Genomic DNA, 22,980 nt, shown 5'->3' with positions numbered 1-22,980 from the left:
TCCCTTTTGTTTTGTCATGTCTGTGATTCATTAGACCTGGCTTGGAAATTAATTTGATGTTGCTGAAAACTACATAATAAATAACAACAGTTGCATCATCATTCACCTCATGAGTGGATGGAAAGGAAACTTTGAGCATTTCTGCTCCTATAACACAATGGCCTTCAAACAGAAAATGTGCTTTTAGGGTATGTTTGTTCATGTTAACTGTGATATAATGGAGTGATCTCTTGTTCATATGAAAAGAGGTTGTGCTACTCCAGACAGACACTGGATATATTCTGACAAAGCCATGTTTGATGGTTTCATTGCGGATGATGATAATTCAGGGGTTAATAAGCATGACTAGCTGGAAATTAAACTACAGAAACATCCTTAATTCTGTTCAATTCATCTTCCCATCTTTTTGAGTTGCTTAGGGAATACTGAATTTTCCAACAAGGAAGCAGTGTGTGTTTTACAGACCCTAACTGGGAGGATGCAGTAGGAATGGGGGACATGATGGATCACTAGTTTGCATATTTCTCCCTTTAAGAAATCAAGTAAAGGGATAAGTGAAAATTCTCATTGTGCTCTGCCTATTGGCAGACACTGAGCTGTACTACAGGGAGATCTCCAGCTCCCAAAGACACCAGAGCTCTCTCCTTTTAGAAGTACAAGGTCAAGAGTGACAAGAGCACAAAGACAAGACAGAGAGCTTCCTGAGCTTGGGAACCATTGTCCTTTAGACAAAACTCTGACTGGAGTGGGCAGTGGGTTCATGGCCAAAATGAGAGAAGACAAATGAAAGAGGAATGTGAGGACACCACTGAGATGAGAGAATTTCAAGATAATTTGCATGTAAGTTTTATCAATTTCCTGTGGATTTGTGCACCTTTTGGGACTTCTTAAAATAATATGTGATTCACTCTAGCAACCTCTATCTGATGTAATTCTCAGACTGATCCTTGGCAGCTCTGCCACCTGGAGTGATGAGCCAGGTCTCTGCTTTTGTTCTTGCTGGGCATGCAGGTTTAGCTTCCAGGTGCTTTTGCTCTCTGTATGTGAATGGTGCTGGAGTGGGTGGGAGAGGTTGATTATTATTTTTTTACTTAAACCTCAAAGGTTTTTCTTCAAAATGTATTGTTCCTGAATTCTCATGGCTTAGAGAATATAAATACACTGTTCTGAATTACTAGATATTAGTGTTAAATAAACCTTATAAATTCTGACAAGTTTAGTGTTTGAAAATCAATGTAATAGAGAAGAACTTTGAATATTTGCCTAAATGTTGAGGGGGAGGAAAGCAAACACACAAAAATAATACCTGTAAGTATCTGCAAAATGTAATTTGTGGATACACAAATTGTTATTGGGGAAAAAAAGAAAAGTCAGTTTCAAACTAGAAAAGAAAAGCAGAAAAACCAGCAAACAGGCACAAATTGACTAGCCCAAATTTCTCCTCTGAGACACATGCACTCAACTTCTGTGTGGATCCCCACATTTCTAATTAAACGGGCTTCTACTTATTCCTTTGCTGGAGGCATTTTGTTTGATTAACAGAACGAAAGGTTAATCATATAAATTTGCCATCTCACAGTGTTGTGAAGCAGCAGAGAGAAGGTTTCTCCTTGTTCCCCCTGCTCAGCTCTGCTCTCTGCTCAGTGCAATGCAGACACAGAGCTTTCCCCTCAGGCCCCTGTGACACACTTTTCTCCACTCATTCCTGCTGGAAGGGGAACGTTCCTTGTGTTTGTGACTGCAGCTGTCTTAGTGGAAGTTTGTAGATCACCTCATGGGTGTGTGAGCTGTGCAGGAGATTCTCAGTCTCCACGAGGGATGGAGCAGACGTGCAAATCCCTGCCCCATTAGGAAGGAGCTCTAATTGCTCCTACCTAACGTGCATCCGTGATTAAAACACAGTTATTAATGAAACCATGGTGTGCTTGGAAGCAGATGGATCACAGGTATTTTTTAATACCATGTTAATAAGATCTTTTATAATTCCCTGTCTGAATTTACCTGGTAATTATAAGGTAGCAACTATAATTTTCTTGGACAGACTATTAGTTGTGAATTTTTTATCTCTCTGTTGTAAGGACTGGTTCACACTTGAAGCAGCAGGCTTTCATCTCTGCAAGTGACCTACATTTATGGTTACGCTCACAATAAAATTAAAAAAAAAAGGCAACTTTGAATAGACACACTGAGAGTACAAAACACAAAAGTCTGATTCTCCTTTGTGACTTGTTTGCATTGTGGGGCTTTGAAATTCACTTAATCTTCATGCACTCTTGGCTTTCGGGGCTGGTCCAGCTGAATCTGGTGCCTGTGCAGGGAGTGGGAATTGCTGAGAGCACAAACACCCCGGGCTGCTCCTCTGCTGTCCCAACCCAAGCACAGCTGCCTCTGCTCGGTGGGGCAGTGGGGATAAGCTGCAGTTTGGTGGGGTTTGAGCCTTGTGAATGATTTTTCAGTTTCTTTTGCCGTACTTACAAAAAGAAATTTGGTTGCCTGAGATTAGAGTGAAAAAGCCTCTTAAAATGTTTGTTTTGGCAAGACAAATAAGTTATGATTGAATAAATCACTTGATCCCACACAGATTTCTTGTCTATTTTCCAAGGATTCTTAAACATTCTGTAGAAATAAATTTTGAGTAGTTTCTTTGCAAAACATCCTTTTCGGGTTCATGTCTGGTATTTAACATCCCAGACGCTCAAAGGAATTTTTTGTTTGTTTTTGTGAGGTATTTTGACATAATAGAAACAAAACTTGCAAATTCAGCATGAGTATGAAATCTGGCAGCTGCCCTCTTCACGGAAAGGTCTCTTGATTTTAGTTACTATTCTTGGACATCTGCTTAGACATTAGCCATAGGATGTCCAGGGGAAGATGTTGTTAGGAAAGATGTCTTGCTCCCCTGCTGCTTTTGTCAAAAATACAGAGGTTAAACTCTGCATAGATTGCGTGCTGAGAGATTTCCAGGGGTTGGACAGATGGATTCTGGGGGTGGGGGATGCTTTTTGTTTTCTTGGGGTTTAGGAATGCACATATGAATCACTCACATCTAAATGGATTCCCTGCATTCTGAGGTTATCTGAGTGGTGGCTCCAGCACTGTAAATGGCAGTTTCTGTGAGAAGTGTTTTGCCTCTCCTATCCCTAAGATTTAGTCTTTGAACTTAGTGTGTGGCCACTGCTGGGCCATTTGTGACCACTATAATCACTTTGAATTGGATGCAAAATATCTGATAATCTCGTGTGGATCTGACACTGCAGAACAGAACAATTCTAAGGGTGCCCATAATATTTTTTTTTCCTGCCCACAAATTGACAGTGAATCCTCTCAAACACCTTTTGAACTGGAAATGCTGTTCTCTGTGGTATAGGTTTACATACATCCTGTGTAAGCAGAAAAATGCAAAGAAAAGAAAGCAGCAGCTTGGTGGGCTTTATCCCTCACCACTGCTCTACTGTACTGAGAGTGCCATGGGGATAATGTGATGAGAGTATGCAGGTAGCTGTGTTTATACAAGGTGAAGATGCACATAAATCCACTGGCTGAATGATTCAGACCTGTCAAGTCTCATGCATTATGCACAGGACTTATTCAATTAGCCCTGCCACAGTGCCTATAACTCAGGCACTTGTGCAGGGCGTGCTTGGCCTTGCTCCCACTGCTCAGCTCGTGCTGCAGGTGCAGCTGCACAGCCTCTGACGTGGGCACACAGACCTGTCTCTGGCACAGGGATGGCTGGAGAGCCCCTGGCTGTGAGCAGGCAAGCCTTCCCTGCCCGGGGCTGTGCAGGGCTTGGGGCAGTGGGCGCAAAAAAAACCGGGGGGTTGAAAGGATTGGCACAGCCCTGGCTTGGTCAGGGAAGCTCAACCTATGAAATGAAGATGGAGGCTCTATAACGGCTCCACAGTGAAAAAGAGAGTAGGGGCAGGTTGGGTGTTGGGAAGAAATTAACTCCTGTGAAAGTGGTGAGACCCTGGCACAAGTTGCCCAGATGAACTGGGGATGGCCCAGCCCTGGAAATGTTCAAGGTGAGGCTGGACAAGGCTTGGAGCAACCTTGGAAGGTGTCCTTGCCCACGGCAGGGGATTGGAGCTGGATGATCTTTCAGGTTCCTTTCAGCCCAAACCATTCTGTGATTCTATTATCCTAATGTATTGATTTAAATAAGTTGTACTAAACACAGAATAATTGCATTACCAAGTCGCTACTTTACACAGGGCTAAAGCCAATTTTATAATCAACATATAAATTACCACCTATAATTTAAACTCGGAGCTGGTACTTGCAGCCAGTGCTTTGTTTCCCGAGACGCGTCCCCTGCACTGTGGGAGTGGGGAAAGTGGCCGGCTCTGCCCAGAGCTGTGAGCGTCTTGCCTTTTGTATTTCAGTGCCACACAGATGCGTGTAAGTCACCAGGGATCGCTTTTGTTCATTTGGCATTTTGAGGGGGTGGTGGGGTGGTTTTTTACCGCTGTTGCCGGTTCTTTTAGCACATCCCCATCCCTGCGAGCCGAGTGGCTCCGGGCCGTTCCCGCGAGGGGCTCGGGTGTCCGCAGCCGCGCTGACCGCTGTGCGTGTGCCGGGTGTCCGCAGCCGCTCTGACCGCTGTCTGTGTCCCCTGTGTCCGCAGCCATGCACCTGCTGGGCCTCAACTGGCAGCTGCAGCCGGCCGAGCCGCCGACCTTCAGCAACGGCCTGCGCCCGCCCGGCGACGACGGCCCGCCCGCGCCCCCTGCCGGCAGAGGTGGGTCCGCGCCGCGCCCCCGACCCGAGCCGGCCCGGCCCGGCCCGGCCGAACGGCCACGAACCGCCCCAAAAGCCCGGCTGAACCGCCACAAACCGCCCCAAACCCCAGCTGAACTGCCACAAACCGCCCCAAACCCCAGCTGAACCGCCACGAACCGCCCCAAAAGCCCAGATGAGCTGCCACGAACCGCCCCAAACCCCAGCTGAACCGCCACAAACCGCCCTAAAAGCCCAGCTGAGCTGCCATGAAAAGCCCCAAACCCCAGCTGAACCGCCACAAACCGCCCTAAAAGCCCAGCTGAGCTGCCATGAAAAGCCCCAAACCCCAGCTGAGCTGCCACAAACCGCCCCAAACCCCAGCTGAGCTGCCATGAAAAGCCCCAAACCCCAGCTGAGCTGCCACGAACCGCCCCAAACCCCAGCTGAGCTGCCACAAACCGCCCCAAAACACCTCCAAAACGTAACAAACAGCCCCAAAATGCCACCCAAACCGCCATGAACTGCCCCGAACCGCCATGTGAACCACCACAAAATCCCCCAAAATGCCACCTGAACCGCCACAAAATCCCACAAAATGCAACCTGAACCGCCACAAACTGCCCCAAAACACCAGCTGAACCGCCACAAACTGCCCCAAAACACCAGCTGAACTGCCACAAAGTGCCCCAAAATGCCACCTGCACCGCCACAAACTGCCCCAAAACCTCACCAAACCGCCCCAAAATGCTGCCAGACTGCCCCAAAACACCGCCGAACCCCCACAAACGACCCCAATATTGTGCCAAACAGCCCCAAAACACCACCCATCGTCTCCCTCCCGTGGCTCTCAGCATGCCCCATGCTCACACTAAATCCTGTGGGTTCTGGTTTGTCACCAGTGAAGTTGTGCGGCCGAGGACGCTGGGGAAGAGCTCTCAGAAATGTGCTGTGTTTGCTGGATGCGTGCTCTTTTTGCAGGCACAGCTTAGAGATCCCAGAGAAAGGGGAGGCTGAGGGAGCTGGGGCTGTTCAGCTTGCAGAAGTGACTGAGAGGGAGCTCATTAATTGTGTAAATATCTGCAGGGAGGGCTCAGAGCATGGACCAGGCTCCTCACAGTGGTCCCAGCCAACAGAACAGGAGGCGGTGGGCAGGAACTGCTGCTCAGGAAGCTCCACCTGAACATGAGGCAGAGCTCCTGCACAGTGACCAAGCACCGGGTCATGTTGGCCCAATCTTCCTCACTGGGGATATCCCAGAACCTTCAGGACACAATCCTGTGCCCTGTGCTATGGGATGACCCTGCTGGAGCAGGGGGGTTGGACCACATGACCCACTGTGATCCTTTCCACCCTGACCCATTCTGGGATTCTGTGAATAGCTTTAGTAGAAGCAAACATTGTAGTGCTTGAGAGAATTTGAGAACTGGCTTGCAGCCAGGACCACATCCCTAGTTCTTCTTTCTCAGTGAATTCTAATAGCAAACACCAAGGACAGCAGAATTTGACCCATGGTAAATGGTCTGTCTTGTGATATTAATGTGAGAAATTAGACAACAAATGGTTTCTTTTTCTCTTAAAGAAAAACTGTGTTCCAGAGGAGGATGACAAAGACATGGCAGGGGAAAGAAAAAATAAGTAAAACCTAGAACCAGAAACACTTTATTAAACTGAGAAAACCTGTGTTAAAAACAAAGAGAAGTTACATGTCACATTTAAAAATTTAAATGGAATGTTTTTTACTGGTGAGGTTCAGGGGTTTTCTTTGCTACATCACAGTAAGGTCTTCTCTGGTTATTAATAAAATTATGGGGAGAAGGCAGAACAGAATGTTACAATTAGACAAAGCACCTCCCACGCTTAAGTGTGCTGGGATGGTGGATGGCATGACTGGAACAGGAGAAGTCTGAGCACTTGATTTTTGTCAGCTGAAAAATTCTGTTTGGGGGCTAGGCACTGCCTTGCACGCAGCACCTGTGGCTCACGTTAAACTTGGTAATTGCCAAAGCAAGTGTTAGAAGCAAATGCTGACACAGGATACTTGTATTGGGAAAACAATCAGTTAGAATAGACTTTGGAAAGGAAACTGAGTTGTTCTTTCATGAGCTTGATCATTTAATGGATTTACTTCTGTTTTCAATAAATGCTGTCACTGCTGCACCTCAGCTTCTCCATGTTTTCCGTGGAGGATCTAGTTTTTACTTCCTCCTTGTCATGAAATCCTACATCCTAATGGTGCCAAAAGCCTGAAGATTTTTAGAGAAGTGTTCGTTGGTTTGGCTTTCATCTCTGACTGGCTGTAGGTCAAAGTGCATGAGCAGCACATCCCTAAGTGCAAGGCAGAACGTTTTCATTGCTGCTGAACTGCCTCCAGGTTCTGCACAGGTGAGAGACCCTGTGGCTTTGGGCAGGAACCTGAAGAGCTCAGGTCGGCAATTATGGTCATTTAGCAGACAACTGCAGGGCTTTAACACCTTTCCCAATTCCCTCCCTGCAGCTTTTTGTAGCCATCTCTGTGCAAATATAGGGCAGCAGGACTGCAGAATTGGAATGGGCTCGTCTGCCTGGGGCACTTCAGTGCAAATTCTGGCAGTTTATCCCAGCCCCACTCTAATTAGCTTTGCACATTTCAAGAGGCTGAGATGCTGTTTTGGGAGTGGTAACCTCCTGTAGAGGAGACCAGGAGACAGAACTGCTGGTTATGTCTTAAATTGCTGCAGTTAGCTTTCCTCAGAGCATGTTGGAAAAGTTTACTTGTTCTTCTGACATTTTGTAGAAGGTTGTTGAAATGCTGATAACGTGGGGGAAGGAGGAAGAACAATATTTAGGCAAGTAATCTTCCACAGTGGAATAAAATGAATGACAGGTTTGGATGAACGCAAGGAATATCGAGAAGACAAATTCCTAGAGCGGGGAAGGGTGAAAAGTTTTTCTACCTCACCTTTTATTTTATGTCCAAGTTAAAATTGCTATCCCAGCAGTTTTTAGGAAAGCCTCTGACAGCTTTTAACACAACAACCATTTCAGGGCTCTGGCTGTGGAGAGTGACCTTTCTATAATTGACACAACTCAGGATGAAGCCATTCTTTTCAAAACACGGGTCTCCCAAAGAAACCTTTAACCCCTAGTCTGAGAAGGGCCACTTAAACACAAGCTGTGCCTACTCAGCAAGCAAAGCATTTTAAAGTAGAGCAATTTGAAAGGAGAAAAAAAAAATAAAGCAGGTATTCAATTTGATCTGCCTGTTCCTTATTAAGAGACTAAATTCTGGTAGGAAATAATAAAACTGCAATTTAAGGGGAATGTAAATTACTTTATTACTGCATTTTCCTGTCTGAATGAAAACAAAATTCACTATTAAGATAACACAGTTTCAGGTTTTTTGTAATTACACACTACATCTCACTAATAGTGGGTATGTCTGAAAGGAGGAGGCAAGTGCAATGGGCAGAAAAATCCCCAGTGCTGCTTTAAAACTGCAAGTGAGGTCCACCATGCTGTGAAAGTTGTGTTCAAGTAGAGATTTAAATTAGGAGACAAAAATTCCTTTCTTAATACAGATCATAAGGCAGTGTCCCTTCATAGTGCATAAAAACCTCAAAAATTGATACTGCCTTGAAATTTCTACAGGGATGAGATGGATTGTAATGACATTAAAAAACTTTCTGAGTGTAAAGCCCATTTATCTCTTATGTTGCATAAGGATACCGTTAGAATTTGGGTGTAATAAATCTAAATTAAGGGGGAAGGTGGGGGGAAAGAATAGAGGCATGTTTGGGAATAATTGCTTCTTCAAAAAGAAGTGAAATAGATGACCTCATGGAGTTTATCTGTGCCTAAATTCTGTTAATCTATGCCAAAATTTTTCTAGATTTGAAATTATGTGGTGGGCTAGATGCACATTTCCATAAAATCTGTGACTATGTGCTGTGTCCTTTCTAATTGACAGAATACACCTACACTAACCCCAGCTGAAAATCCATATAAAGAATGCTTTGGTGTCGACTTTTTTGCTTAGGACATATTGTCTTTGATGCTCTCACAAATTTAGCAAATTTTATAGTAATTCAAAATTGACTTCATATTATTTATCTTGATTGTTTGCTATAGTAATGCTCTAGAAAGCTGAAAAACACAGAAAGAGATTGTGATCTCTGATTCTAGAATCTCCCATTTTAAGACACCAAAAGTAATTGTGGACAGTTGTGGAAAGATCACTTTAGATACAATAAATACACTGACTATTTGGAAAAAAAGTTGATATGAATTTGTGTTTTGATACGCACATAATCCAGGGTTTGCTTCTCTTTGGATGAACCAACCTGTTCCAAGTTCTTGCTCAGTTTGAGGTGTTTCACAAAGTCTACCACAGTGTATGTGGATTTCAGAAAGACTTTTTTCAAAAATATTGCAGTTATTAAATATTAAAGTACTGAAGTGTCATGAAAAATACTTGTTTCCAGATATCAAATTCAGAATTGCAAATATAATGTCAATAATGAAACAAAGAAAGTTTAATTAGCTGTAAATTTGGCACCATCTCACTTGCTTGAGCTGAGAGAGAGGAAAAACAGATTTCTACTGATGTAGCAGAAATTGTCCTCGGATGGATGTGGAAAGCTGAGCTCAGCAGTCATTGTGGAGCTGTACAGGTTGTCTTCAGCTCTCTCCAAATGATGTTGAGAGCTCTGCCAGATGCTGCAGCTGCAAGTCACATTTTGGTTTGCACACAAATTGTTTTCTGATAGTTAAGATATTTTATTAGCAATGCAGCGCACAGGCAGTGCTAAAGGAGTAACAAAATTCTGAAATGGGAGGATCTGCCATCCTGCCAGGGGGATGAGCTGGTTCAGATGCCAACAGAGCAGCTCCTGACTCACTGCCTGAGGCAGCAGTGCTACCCCCGACTGTGCTCCTGCTGAAACCCACCCAGCACACGGTGTAAGGACTCAGCAACAGCTGCAGGGAACTCTCTGTCGTCTTGTAAAAGATAAACTCATCCCTCATTAACAATGTAAACAACATGAATCTCCCGCTTTCTGCTATTTCCTGTTCGACGCCTTGAAACAGACGATCAAAATGTAATAACAGGCAGTGTGTTTTAAATGTCACTTCTCTTACCTTCATTCAGTTTAATCAAGACAAGCCATCATTTTCTAGGTGGATTAATCTTATTAAGTAGTTATGTGGCTAATGTAATGTAGGTCTTAATTAACACGTTAGCAAGCAGAACTATTAAGTTGGAGGCTTATGAAGGCTAGCAGATGTGGTCTTCTGAAAACACACCAGACTTAAGGGCAGAAAAGCAAAGGACTTGGCTAAATTCAACAGGAGTTTTAGATTTGTGGTTGTGTTAATGGTGAGAGCATGAGTTGCTCTGTTCAAAGTTAGGAGATGAAGTTTGGTATATGCCATTTCCTAGGTTCCATTTTCCAGAAATCCTTAGTTCTCACTCATGCACCAAAGAGATGAACAATCAGAGATGATTGTTATCCTGATTTAGAAATCCATACTAGTATGCATTTGCTCTTTGTGAAATGCAACAGATCTTAATTTTATTTCGGTTATATTTGCTTTTGATTCTGAAAGCAATGACTCTTGTGAAGCCATGCTCACATGAATGTGAAGATGTGCTTAAATTTTTAGGTGTATCAGGTGTGTCGTATTTTAGTAAAAGCAAACTGCTTCATTTCCCTGCCACATTGATTGGCTGCAGCTGAGCCAGAGCCAGGGTCTTATGCAGATGCTCTATTTGAAGATTTCCTTTCCTCTTGCCTCAATAGAAATTTAGGATGCTGACTAGACAACCTGAGGTTTTGGTTTTGTACCAGAAGCTGTTTTCCTGGACTTCTGAAAGCTAATACACTCAGAAGCTTCCTTCCTTCTCACTTCCCAAAACAGCTCATGGGTAGCTCAGCATCTTCAGTGTAACTGAAGTTCAAATGTGCCACAGCAGCTCCTGCACACAAACTCTCATTGCCTGGCTTTTTAGCTCATGGCAGCTGAGGGAATTTGTTTTGCAGTAGCAGTCAATCTATTGTACACATTCCAGAGATAATCTGTTCTCACCTGAGTCCTAGGGCACTTAGGTGATAGTAGATAATTTGAAGTGTAAGTTCATACAGGGAGTTGTCAGTATGGTAACAGTGCATAGCACTGATTTTTCCACTAAAGATATTTGTATGGAAAAGGCATTTTCTACTTTATTTTATTTGCCTTACTGGAACAATAAGACATGTCTGGTCATATAAGTAGCAAATTTACTTAAGGAAAAAAGTTAAACTATCGTGCAGAACCATAGTAATTCTCACACGGTCTCTTTTGGCAAAAAGTCAGTGGAGTCTATTTTTATATTGAATGGTTTCCTTTACACAGCTGTACCATAAATTTCTTCAGAATTCCAAGTCATCTGTGAAAATTCCTGGCTATATAAAAAGAACAACAAAAAAATAAGCTAGATAAAAGGATAAGGTAAACTGTGCCTGTAGCAGTGATTGATAAATATAGAATTACAGGAAAAGAAGGTAAAGAGAATTTAACCAACCCTGATGATATTTATTCCTTGTATTTAATTTGAGGTTGTCCACATTATCTTGGTAGTTAATTTCTGATCCATTGGAAGGGTTATTCTGCTAGGTATTTTTCAAGAGTGCCATCAAGACGCAATTTGCAGTCATCCCGTGATAGAGGCACACAGCCACAGCACTGGAGTTAATTGCTGTTTAGATGTGATGTCTGTAGTGTGACACTGCTGGTAGCCAGATTTCATTTTTATTTTTAATTTTAGCTACAGTGTAGGATACTGTAGTTATAAATAATCAAGTATATCTGGTTTCAGTGTAAATACAGCTCTGCCTCCATGGCTGACACTGCTTGACATCAGTTAAATTAAAGGCTGACTGGGCATGTCCCATCCAGTGCCACCTTGAATCTGACCTCCAGCTCACAGATGAGACCTGCTGACAACTTAGCAGGGGGAGTTTGCATTGCTGTTGTCATGGATTGCCTGTCTGATGGCTTCAAAGGCAAATACACTTGAATGCTAAAAACAGTCTTTCCAAATATATATGCCAAAATAGTAATTCAGCTGGGTAAATAAAACAGCAGTTTAAATGAATAAGTGTTATTTAGTTGATGAATATATGTTTGACTGAGTGATTGAAATGTTCCCCTGGGTAAGATGAAGAAGTATGCTTTTAAAACTCTTTTGTAGATGTTTATAGAGAGCAAATGACAGGGGAAAAAAATCAAGTATCTATGGGGTTATGAGATAAACATAGAACTTTACAACAGTCACCCACAACAGAGAGAATGATCTTGGGATTCATTTGTTCACAGCAGTATGAGTAGTTTGGGTTAGTCTTTCTTCACAGATTTGTCAGTTTGTCACATCTGTAACTTCACTTAAATGCAGTTGATGCTCTTTGAATGTGATCTGCAGTGGTCCATCAAATGGAAAAGCTTCTAAAAATAGCTGGAGGGGAGTGAGTCAGGTGGCAAGATACATTCTGTGCATTAGGAGGTGAGGACTGAAGGGAGCTATAAAAAAGTTTGAGTCTCTAGTGACAGGGTTTGCCAGTGAAGCTGTTAGTGCAAAAAAAGGCATTGCAAGTACCAAGGTTAGGATGATGGTCTGTTTTTCAGGTTTAAAAAAAAAAATAAACTTAATCCTATTAACTGAGGTAGATTCAGTGGTCATATCTACTTTGCATTCCTCTCTGTATTTATATCCTGGGGAGGAAGGAACATGAAGAGGCCAGTACTGAGACACCTCCTGTAATATTTATATTTACTGCTCTGCCTTCCTCATCTTCAAAGTGAGAACTTTTAATAATTCTGTCATTGTTAATAATTCTGTTTTACAAGTAGGCATCTGAGAGCAGCATGATCATGAGCAACCCAGGTGCAGTGGCAGTATCAGAGCAAGGAGCAGAACCAAGATGCTGTCACTGGTTTTGTGTCTCATACCAACAAGGGTAACTCAGCAGGAATTTATGAGAGCATGATTCAATAATGCATAATCTTTAGAGTTTATTGATATCTTGTTGGACTTAAAACTTTGTAAGTTGTTAGCTAAGCTTGCAAATATGAAACCCAGATTTTAGTACAGCTTCAAGCATTTCTAAATTTTGTTATGTTACAGCATTGTAATGTAGCTCCATAAAAACAGGATGGCATGAATTAAATTCTTAAAAGCAAAAGGAAAGGATCCTTTCAGCATGCCAGAGGTGAGGCAGCAGCTGTTCCTTGCAGATGTGGCACAGGCTGGGTTATAGAGCATTCTGCACGACAGAAATACAGACTGAAATGAGTCACCCATCTTTGCTGCCGGTTAAATATATCTCAGTCACTTCTGAGAGTTGATCATCTGACCTGCTCTTAAAGGCCTCTGCTGGGGTGAACCCCTATCACAATTCCTTTCCTGGGGAGATTTTCCTAAGATGTTCCAGGAGGAGTGGTTTGGAGAAGTAGAAACCAGGTCACTTGTGTTGTAGAGCAAAATAAAAGTGTATCTGTGGCTTCCAAGGACAATATCAAACTGGACAGAATCATTTCAGTGTTAGGAAAACCTGAATCAAGTCTCTGGGCTCAGTAATAACTATAAATTCAATTGTCTTATCTGCAATTTTCACCAATTTTTATTTCACCATGATAACTTCAACATTCTGATGAGAAATACAAAGGAATTGTCTTCTAGTAATTTTTTGGAGGAAAGTCTGACATCCAATATATTTTTTTACCTTTGCATGCTGAAATAGTGAAATGTAACTCTGGTTTTCCTGATGGCTGAAACTTTATTATTTTAGCTTAATTGATGTATTTGAGGATTCTTGAGTCCTGAAAAATGCCCTTTCACGGAGAGAAATATGAAGCAGAATTTTGGATATTCAAAGGAAACTGAGGCTAAATTTATCCAGAAATAATAAGACTTGATCCTCAATTGGAATTAAATTTATTTACGAAATTACAATTCTAGAGAATCTATGCATAATTAGCAAAAGTCATTGACAGTTGCTTTAATAGCCAGTGAAACTATAACTGCCAACAGAGACTATTGTGGCCTTACCATTCATGTGCTCCATACATTTGCTGCACTGGATAATAATAATAATAATTCTTGGGAATAGCTTTTTCTTTGACTGGCTGGCTATGGATATATTGCTCCTGAAGAAGAAGATTAAAGTCTTTAGAGTATGTCAAGGAGCCTTTTACAGATTAGATACAGTTGATGTTCATTAAAGAATGCTTCCAAAGAAATAATTTACAGCAAGCTTTTTCATATTGAAAAAATATTCATCATTTATTACCATATGTTGGAATTGTGAAGTAAATGTAATGTTCTCAAAGGAGGTGAAGGTGCCTGCAGTCTTTTGCTGACTTCCCAGCTCTGACAGTGATGGTATAACATGCCATAAGTGATTTTTGGTGTGTTCTCTGCCCCTGGTTTCCCTCTCCATGTGGGTGGGTAAGAAGTAATTTAAATTCTAGTGAGGTGGTGCCTGCCTTCATTGAGATAGGAACCTTGAGATATCCTCTATTGCAGTAATCCATTAGAAATGAAATCCTGTAGTCTCCATGAAGCAGCATGTCTTTGGATCTGGTTGTTCTCTGAGGCTCTAAGGGCACATTGCTGGACACTCTCAGCCATTTTTCCTTTCTTTGCAGCCTCTTGTTGCAGCTTCTCCTGCTTTCTCTTTCTTTGTCAGTCATGTTATTGTAGACCCATTAACATAGAAAATGAAAAAACAAACAAGTTGCCAAAAACTGTGTAGCAGTTGGTATTCAGAGCATTCTTTTACCGTTTCAAAACACTGCCAACATAGTATCTGTTTCATTATGTACAAGTGTAAGTGCTGCTAACATAGATAATTTAGAATCTATAATTGAAACCGTGCTTTTGCAGCTCTCTCAATTAAAGATAGTCAAGACAGAAAAGCTGTTATGTACTTACCTGCTGGAATTATATGGTGTTCTGTGCCATCCCATTACATTCATACAGTGCTGGAATGTATTTCAAAGTAACTTGCCCTTTATTGAAAATAGCATTACAGCACGGCAGAAAAACCCCCATGAAGTAAACACTGAGCTCTTTACAGATGCTGTCAGGTTGTATCAGAGGTGTCACTGTCATTCAGTCTATGGTAATAGTGGTATTAGTGATACCTTTAAATTTCTGTGATTGTCAACAGATATTTTCTGTGGTTGTCTGGTTTATTATAGTGTCTGTTGTAAGAATTTTTAAATGGATTTCTCACCACATTGTTTGGGAATGCAGAACACAAAACCAAGCATTGCTGCATATTGTAGCTTAAAAACACTGCTAACTCCATGTTCTGCACTCCATATTTAAAATATTTGTAGCCTCAGAACCTGTTCAGTTGAGAACAGAAGGGATTTGCACCATATTTTAAGAGTTGACTATTTCATGGGCTGGAAGCCAGAGCACTCAACCAGAAAGGCCTTGTATCTTGTCTTCAATAATGCATGCTGAAAAACCAACAAATTATGGATTTTAACTAACCACAGCACTAGGGAAAAAGACTTGTAGATAGACCCTGCTTCAGGCAGAGGGAACTTCAAAGGCACTGCACTGAGTTGTGCTAACTCTGGTTCAAGGAGAAGATGCATGTTAGAGTACAGACATTGTCCTCTAAACCCTTTTGTATGCATTTAATTTCTTCTGTCAACTCTCTTTTCTGGGACCTAAAGTCTATTGGACTACTTCAGTGAAGAAAACAGTGGTAATAAAAATTTTCAATCAGTTCATTTAGATTGAAGTTACCCTTCAGTTCACCTTTCTGGCAATTTTTTATACCCCAGTTGTGTACAAGATGCAACTGAAAAGAGCACAGGGAGTTTCACATGTGTTTAATTGACTCTGCTGTTGCTGTTTCATCAGTGAGGAGCAATCACAGAATTAAAGGGTTTGAAGGATGAGAAGATTGCTGATGCTCCACAGAAAAATAAGGTTTGCAGAGTTTTTGCTTCAAATACAAGGGCCAAATTCTTGCATACTGATTGAAACAGCAGGCAGACTGCATCAGAATAACAAACTTACTGTTTGATTTAAGAGGTGTCACTGCCACAGATGTTCATCTTGAATGAATAAAACTACCTGTATTAAAACCAGTTATCTCATTTTGATTTACATTTGCTTTTGTTTTGTAGGACCATGGGTCACTAGGAATAGCAGCATAGATAGTGGAGAAACAGAAGTTGGCCACAGGGTCACCCAGGAGGTGCCCCCCGGAGTTTTTTGGAGGTCTCAGATCCATATCAGCCAGCCACAGTTCCTGAAGTTCAACATATCCTTAGGGAAGGATGCTCTTTTTGGTGTTTATATAAGAAGAGGACTCCCACCATCACATGCCCAGGTACTTTATCAATGTGTTTGTTGGCTTTGAATGTCAGAATGCAAAACTTGGGTCATCTTTGTTAGGTTTATGTTGGAGTTTACAGAATTCAAGTTTAGGGATTTCCTGAAATCCTTCAATTGTCATATTTGACTGAACTACCCTCATCTTAACGTTTTTAGGTTGTTAAATGCTTCAGCAATTTATAAAATAAGTAATTATGTCCTTGCCATTCAAGTGAGGTTTTAATTCTCTGATATAATCTTGGCACAGACTTGGGATAAAACTATCCAGTTATCTATGAGACAAAACTGATGAGTTGAGCACCAAAATCTTTGATTAGACTTGAGAGTAAAGGAGTGAGGACATTGGCATGGGTTTATTACCTCTGCTTCTAAGAATTTGTGCAGAAAGAGCTTTGGCTGTGCAAAGTTCATCAGCTTTCTGTAGTAAGCTGTCTTCCAATGTTCTGTGAGTTACTGAATGGATGTGTCTGAGTGGTAAGAAATCAGGATCAGCAGTGCACAGCCCAAGGAGGGGAGGACATAGTCGGTTTTCAATGTTAGTATATGGTGTCCTGAAATTTCATACAAAGACTGAAAAAACTGGGAATTTTCAGAGGGCTGCTGACTGATTTTCAGTCATTTCCAGCCATCCAGGCAACACAAAAAATATATCTTCAGAGAATGTGTTCCAGGGTGGGAGCCTTTCTTAAGAATGTTTGATTTTGGCTGTAAGGCTTCATTCAGTATGCTGTCTTGGGGTGAAATGATGTCTGTGGCTCTTCAGCTGTTCCAGTGAGGTAATGGCATAATTCATTGCACATGTCTTATTTAATTCAGAATTTTAGTGCTCACTTCCCCTATTCCATCATTAATAAAATGGCAATTTAGTTGAGGAAAACAAACAGAAGTATAAATCATGAAATGAAAATTACTTAGGGCAACCAAAGCTCCGAAGCAATCATCAAAGTTTGCTATAAATGCAGGTTAATTTTAATTTTTTGACTAAGACATGAGGGAGGTATGCCAATTTTAATTTTTTGACTAAGACATGAGGGAGGTATGCCTGTGTCTTTTACAAGAAATCCAGTTGGAAGTTGTTGGTAGTCCAAAATATTTTCTTTTAATTCAGGATGAACTTTATATTGCAGTGTGATCAGAGGTATTTGTTCTAGGTTTCATTATGATGTTCTCATCTGAGAAGGCTGTGATCAGGCAGAGTTTTTTCCTTTCACTTCACCTCACATGGATAGAATAGAAATTTTGTGACCTTTCTGTTAAATTAAATAATGAGAATCTGTTAAATTAAATAATGAGAAATATCATCTGTGTTTCCTGTTGAGCTGGATTCCTCCTCAGGGGACCTGCTTTCCAGTCTTCAGAGGAAGCAGTGCTAAACCTCTTCATAAGTGGGGTTAATGAAACATGCTGTATATAAACTAGTATAGATCTGGTCTGAATCTGCAATATGAACCAGCATAAACTTTCCCACATTCAGGCAGGGTCCTGGTGCTTGTTAATAGGGTGCTACAGCAGGAGGTTCCATGGCAGTTTTGCCCAGCAATCAAAATTCAGTCAAGCTGCTACCAAGAGAAATTATTTTAGAATGAGAAATGCAAGCTGTTACAGACCTGAGCTAGTGAAAAGAAGCCTTGTTCTGACAGAAAGGAGCACAATACTTCTGTATGAATGAAAACAGTCTGAAGTTGACACCAGACGATATTTTAAAATTGAAATTTAAAATCCTTGTTTCTGTAGGTTAGGGGCATGAGCTCTAAAGCAGTGAACAGCTTGACAGTTCATCACTGATCAGTGCTCATATGTCAAGCCGAGTAAAATCCTTTGTGGGAACAAGTCAATAATCAGCAAATTAGGTACATGATTAACCTGAGACAACAAGATGCAGTTCCTGTCTGAGAGCCCTGCTGAGATTTAACCTTCTCAGTATTACTGTTTAGCAAATATTCCAAGTGCCTGGTTTAGTCAGTCAAACTGATGTAGCTGTAAACTTGTCTGAATGCAGCCTGTGTGCTGTGTGCATGGAGAGTGGAGCTCTGGAGGAGAGGCAAAAATTCACTTTTGAGTGGCAAGCAGAGTACAAACAGGAATGCAGTGCTTTTGGGCAAAATCCCTCCAACCTGTGTAGCACTATGCAGAAATAACAGAATGCACACTGCAGGCTTGAATGATCAATAGGAATTTAGCAGAAGAGAGTAATATTAATAGAATTGATAATGTATAGAAAATGAACCGTAAATGTCAAATAATGCATGAAGTGACTCTGCAGAGCTTACAGCAATTATGGTGTTCCTACATGCTGGTAGCACGTTCCAAATGATGCGTGAAATGAGGTAACCTGAGAGGAACTTCCCTGGAATGTCTGGAGAAGGCAGTGTGTGGGGCTGTATTGTTTTCATTTCCAGCAGCGTGGTTTATACTTATAAATTTTTCATGTCAAAATGAAAACTCTTTACATTCAGACAAGGAAATGGCTTTATTTGAAAAAAAAACTGGGAGAGCAACGGAGCATCAGTGTTCCCTTGGCTTTTAGCAGGTGCTCAAACATTTTTAGGTGCTCTGAGCACCTCAGAGTTGCCTGATGGTCACGGGGCTGGCCTGAGCTGGTTGGCTAGTGGCACATCCAAATGTGGGAACAAACCGGTTGGTTGGCTGCCATCGTGGGTGTCAGATGTTTCGTGGCTGTGTTTTAATGAATAATTACCAACTGGATTTTATGAAGAACTAATTTTAGAGCACTTTGCAAACAAGTTTCCCTGCCATATGTTTTCCTGGCTGCTTAGATCCTGCAGGGCTTTGGCATAAAGGCGAATGCTGGCCGCCACCCCAAGCGTGCTCCCCTCTCCTGTTGAATATGCATCCCCTATTGAGACAAGAGCTCTAGGAGATCATTCTTTCAACTCCTAATCTCAAAAACTCCTAGGCATTTTGTGGAGGTATGCAAATTATTTCAAATCTAAGAAAATCCCTGAAGATTATGGCAGTTCTCTGCATTTCCAGTCCTGAGCCCTGCGAGCTCCTTCAGCTTCACAGTGGTCACAAGTGGTTCCTTTCCTCTGTGTGTGGCTGGGCTCGGTGGCTTTGTGCAGTGCTGGAGTCACAACCATAGGTGTGAAACTGTTCTGCTGACTCCCCATGGTTACCAGAAAAAGAAAGTCTTTATTAGCCTGTGAATAAAATGCATCAGAGGGTAGAAAGCCCTGAATGGAGAAATTATAAAAACAAATTGCTCAGAAAGAACTTAGCATGAGATTTTAGGTTTGTAAATAAAAGTAAGCAGTAGGATTTCAGTATGCTGGGTAGTAAAAATAAACAAACTCACCGAGAGAGTGAATTTGGAATTTGTTTAGCGATGTAGGCTGGCAAGTCACTTGCGTATATTGGGCTTTAATCATAGTAAGTACTCCCTGCTGCAAAATTGAACTCTGATGATGTAGTCATTTGGGATTTCTGCTGCATGTTGTTCCTGAGCTGTTTTAGCCATTTTTGTGATTTTCAGTATGAAGCCATGAGCTATAAAGGATCATAAAAAAAGAAAACAAAAAAGCCAAAAGTCAGTAAAACTTCCAAATTACTTCAGTGATTTAATTTGGTTTGACATGTCCATTCCCTAATTCATGTGATTTAGTGGCCTCTTCCTTAGCAGTTGTGTGTGTGTGTGTTAGATTAAGGATTCCACAGTTGCTTTTTAATGATCATGAAATTACTTGCCTCCTTTTCCTAGATGGGTTTTCTAATCTATTCATATATGCCAATAAGTAGCTTTAAAGCAAGAGTGATATCTTCAGCACAACATTATGTAAAAGTAATTAATCATGCAAGGGTGGTAAATCAGAAAATCAACAGGGCCGTGAAAAGCAGAATGATGATTCAGCCAAGCATGTGAAGAAATCTTATCTGCTGACGAGTTCACAGTGTCGTCTTGGTGACCCTTCAGTCAGGCATTTTCGATTTTGGGACACAAATACCTCGTCCTTACTGACATATTGACATTAATACACGCAGGGAACCACCAACAGATACATTAACCTCCCTTTTTTTTTTTTTTTTCCCTCAGTCCTGAGAAATCCCAAGAGGTATGAAAATGTGATATTGTTTTCTGTATCACTTTGCACCAGTACTGCAGCATTCTCAGAGTTATCCAGATTCAGTCATTTTGCTTTTGCCTAGGCATTAAATTATTTGTCTTAGTTTGATTAAAGAGGGACAATACCACTCTTAACTGTACCAAAGTTAAAATCGTCGTGCCAAGGGACCTGCTCTCACTAGGTCACACCCCATCATCATGAAAAGAGATTCTGCAGCTAAAACTACTTCAAGCAGCTTCAGGCTGAAAACTCTTCCCCTTCGATCTGGCCAACTGCTGAGCCTTCTCTACTATATGAGGTAGAATCAGCATCAAACAGAGGGAGGCAGAGGAACCTGCCAGCACAAGCAGAGACGAACAGCATGTTGCCAGTGAGAAATGTCAGCTTTTATTGCTGCTTCCTCAGTTGACCCTTTGTGAACAATTGTTCTGAAGAGCACAATTTCTTTTTCCCAAGATGTTGCCCAAGTAATAACATTTCCCAAGGAGGTGATGAGTCTGTCCTTAACCTCTGACTGTTGGACAGTGGCTTTTAGCAATCTTTCCAAATGCCATTGATTTCAGAGATAGATATATGTGTGTTTGGTACCTCACATATGCTGAAAATTACTGGCATGCCAGAACTCTCTACATCTCTGGCATGCTTTGCCTGAATTTTACTAATTTATCTGATTTACCTTTTCCCATTTAAATCATACATGGAAAAAGGCTCAAGTGGATGGCAATCTGATTTTGAGTGAAACTTTTTATTCCACTTGTCTTACTTTGTCCCTCGTTTAAAAGCACAGACTCATAGGTAGAGTGCATAATGCACTCACTGTGATGATAACTCTCAACATTAGTAGACTGGGGCTCTAATTCCTCCCTGCCATGGATTTCCTTTGTGTAAAGGCTGCAGGTCAGTGTCAGTTCCACAGTTTACCAGGAAGACAATAGTTCTTGCAGACATTTCCCTTTGTTGTAAGGCTGAACATGCCAGGGCTCCATAATACTGGTACAAAAGAGGTTTTCAGCTAGAAAGGCGAGGTTTCATACCCCAGTTTTGGATAGATGTGATGGCACTAGAGTGTTCAATTTGTCTGTCTCTTCCACTAATAGGGAGAATCTTCATTATTTTATCACTAATCATGAATAATTTACTAGGGCTCTCAGTTCCTGGGTGGAATACAGTGTGCAAGACAGTGTGTGTGTCCTTCTCTGGATGTTTATTCTGTTTAGGAGGCAAGGTTACAGTTTTCTGTTTAAGCTAAAGGCAAGGGAAGGTGGATGTTTTCTCGTAGCTGTTGTGGGCACAGCCTGGAAGTGTTAGAGGTAATGGAGGGAAATGTAATGAAGCTACTGGCAAGCAAGCACATACTATTACTGTATTTTATTGAACACATGCATCTTTCTTTAGACATGTCTATCTATCTCTATCTACTCCTACACAGATAAATGTGTCTAAAACAAGATGTGTTTTCATAGGGGACTTGCTATACAGCTATCAAAAGATTAGATATATTGTTTTTGGTGTTTCTTAAGGGCTTCCTTTAGATAGGGACTATGAGATCTGCTCAGTTGAGCTTGAGAGCTCCAGAATCACAGACATTAATGACAGAAAAAAAGCCTATTAGGACAGCTATCCCAGCTGCTTTGTTATGCAGAGTTATTCCCCGTTGTAGACTAACCAATATTTCTTCCAGTCTTGTTTAATTGTGGCATCTCCATTGGGAGGCTATTTACTGAGCTTAATAGATGGGAAGCTTATCTGACATTCATCTTAAATTTCTTTCTTTCTTTTTTTAGTTTCATGCCATTAATGGTACCATCGCTCTTATGCTCTAAATAATCACTTGCTCTGTTTGATCCCTTTTGCAAAGATTAATGCAATGTTCTACCTTCTTTGGAAGCTATCCAAACAGAAATTCTCAGTTTTCCTTAATGTATGTTCAATTCCCTTATTTGTGTTATTCCTTTCCATGCTCCCTCTGGTTTTTGTATCACACTTGCCCTGATTGTTCCTCATACAACCTCAGGTAAGCAACTTTTACTCTGTGATGTAAAACTTGTGCAGTGTATTTTTATCTGGTGATGAAGTACATTGGACAAACACACTTCCTGTTTCACATTCTGGGGGCTTCCATTCAACAATAAGTCTGGAGTTACACCTCAGATATCTGTTCCTGTTTTAAAAATAATTTGTCGCAGGCAATGACTTAGAAAAGGGTGTGGGTCTCCTGAGTCTCTGAAAGCTGTGTAGGAACCTAAAATTAATGGGTAAAATAATAGATTTCAAATTGTTTTTCAAAAACCATCCTGTCAATTTGTACATTTTATGATCACCTATGCAGAGGAAAGATACATAATTCTGGGTCACTGTTTAAGAGAGAATAAAAGTCATGGAATCTCTTTGTGTTCCGTGGTCAGCTAGTAAATGTTAGTTTCACATTTCTTCCAGAAATACCATTTTATAACAAGGTAGAGGAGAAAATAGAGTCAGATTTTTGAGCTGAAGCATTCTGTATTCAGGTCTGTTTGCTTGGGGTTTTGTTTGTTTGTGTTCTCTTTTTTTTTCCCCTTGTTTTTTTTTTTTTTTTCCTCCCTGCAGTACGATTTCATGGAACGTTTGGATGGCAAAGAGAAGTGGAGCGTGGTGGAGTCGCCACGGGAGCGCCGGAGCGTCCAGACCCTGGTGCAGAACGAGGCCGTGTTCGTTCAGTACCTGGACGTGGGCTTGTGGCACCTGGCCTTCTACAATGATGGCAAGGACAAAGAGGTGGTCTCCTTCAGCACAGTCATTTTGGGTAGGTACTTCCACCAG

The 22,980-nt window shown here is 41.4% G+C and overlaps 1 protein-coding gene across 19 annotated transcripts in view; it reads left to right on the top strand.

The window, feature by feature from the left end:
* TENM2 (teneurin transmembrane protein 2) overlaps positions 1 to 22,980 on the top strand; it is a 1,086,458-nt gene that overhangs the window by 958,289 nt on the left and 105,189 nt on the right. For all 19 annotated transcript variants that reach the window (XM_038149757.1, XM_038149758.1, XM_038149759.1 and 16 more), the window contains 3 exons: positions 4,628 to 4,741; positions 15,889 to 16,094; positions 22,768 to 22,963. In XM_038149757.1, coding sequence (XP_038005685.1) covers positions 4,628 to 4,741; positions 15,889 to 16,094; positions 22,768 to 22,963 — 516 coding nt within the window. The remainder of the gene's footprint in view (positions 1 to 4,627; positions 4,742 to 15,888; positions 16,095 to 22,767; positions 22,964 to 22,980) is intronic.

This window comes from Motacilla alba, chromosome 13, assembly GCF_015832195.1.
Source record: "Motacilla alba alba isolate MOTALB_02 chromosome 13, Motacilla_alba_V1.0_pri, whole genome shotgun sequence".
Classification (NCBI taxonomy): domain Eukaryota; kingdom Metazoa; phylum Chordata; class Aves; order Passeriformes; family Motacillidae; genus Motacilla; species Motacilla alba.
This window is presented reverse-complemented; position numbering and strand designations above follow the sequence as displayed.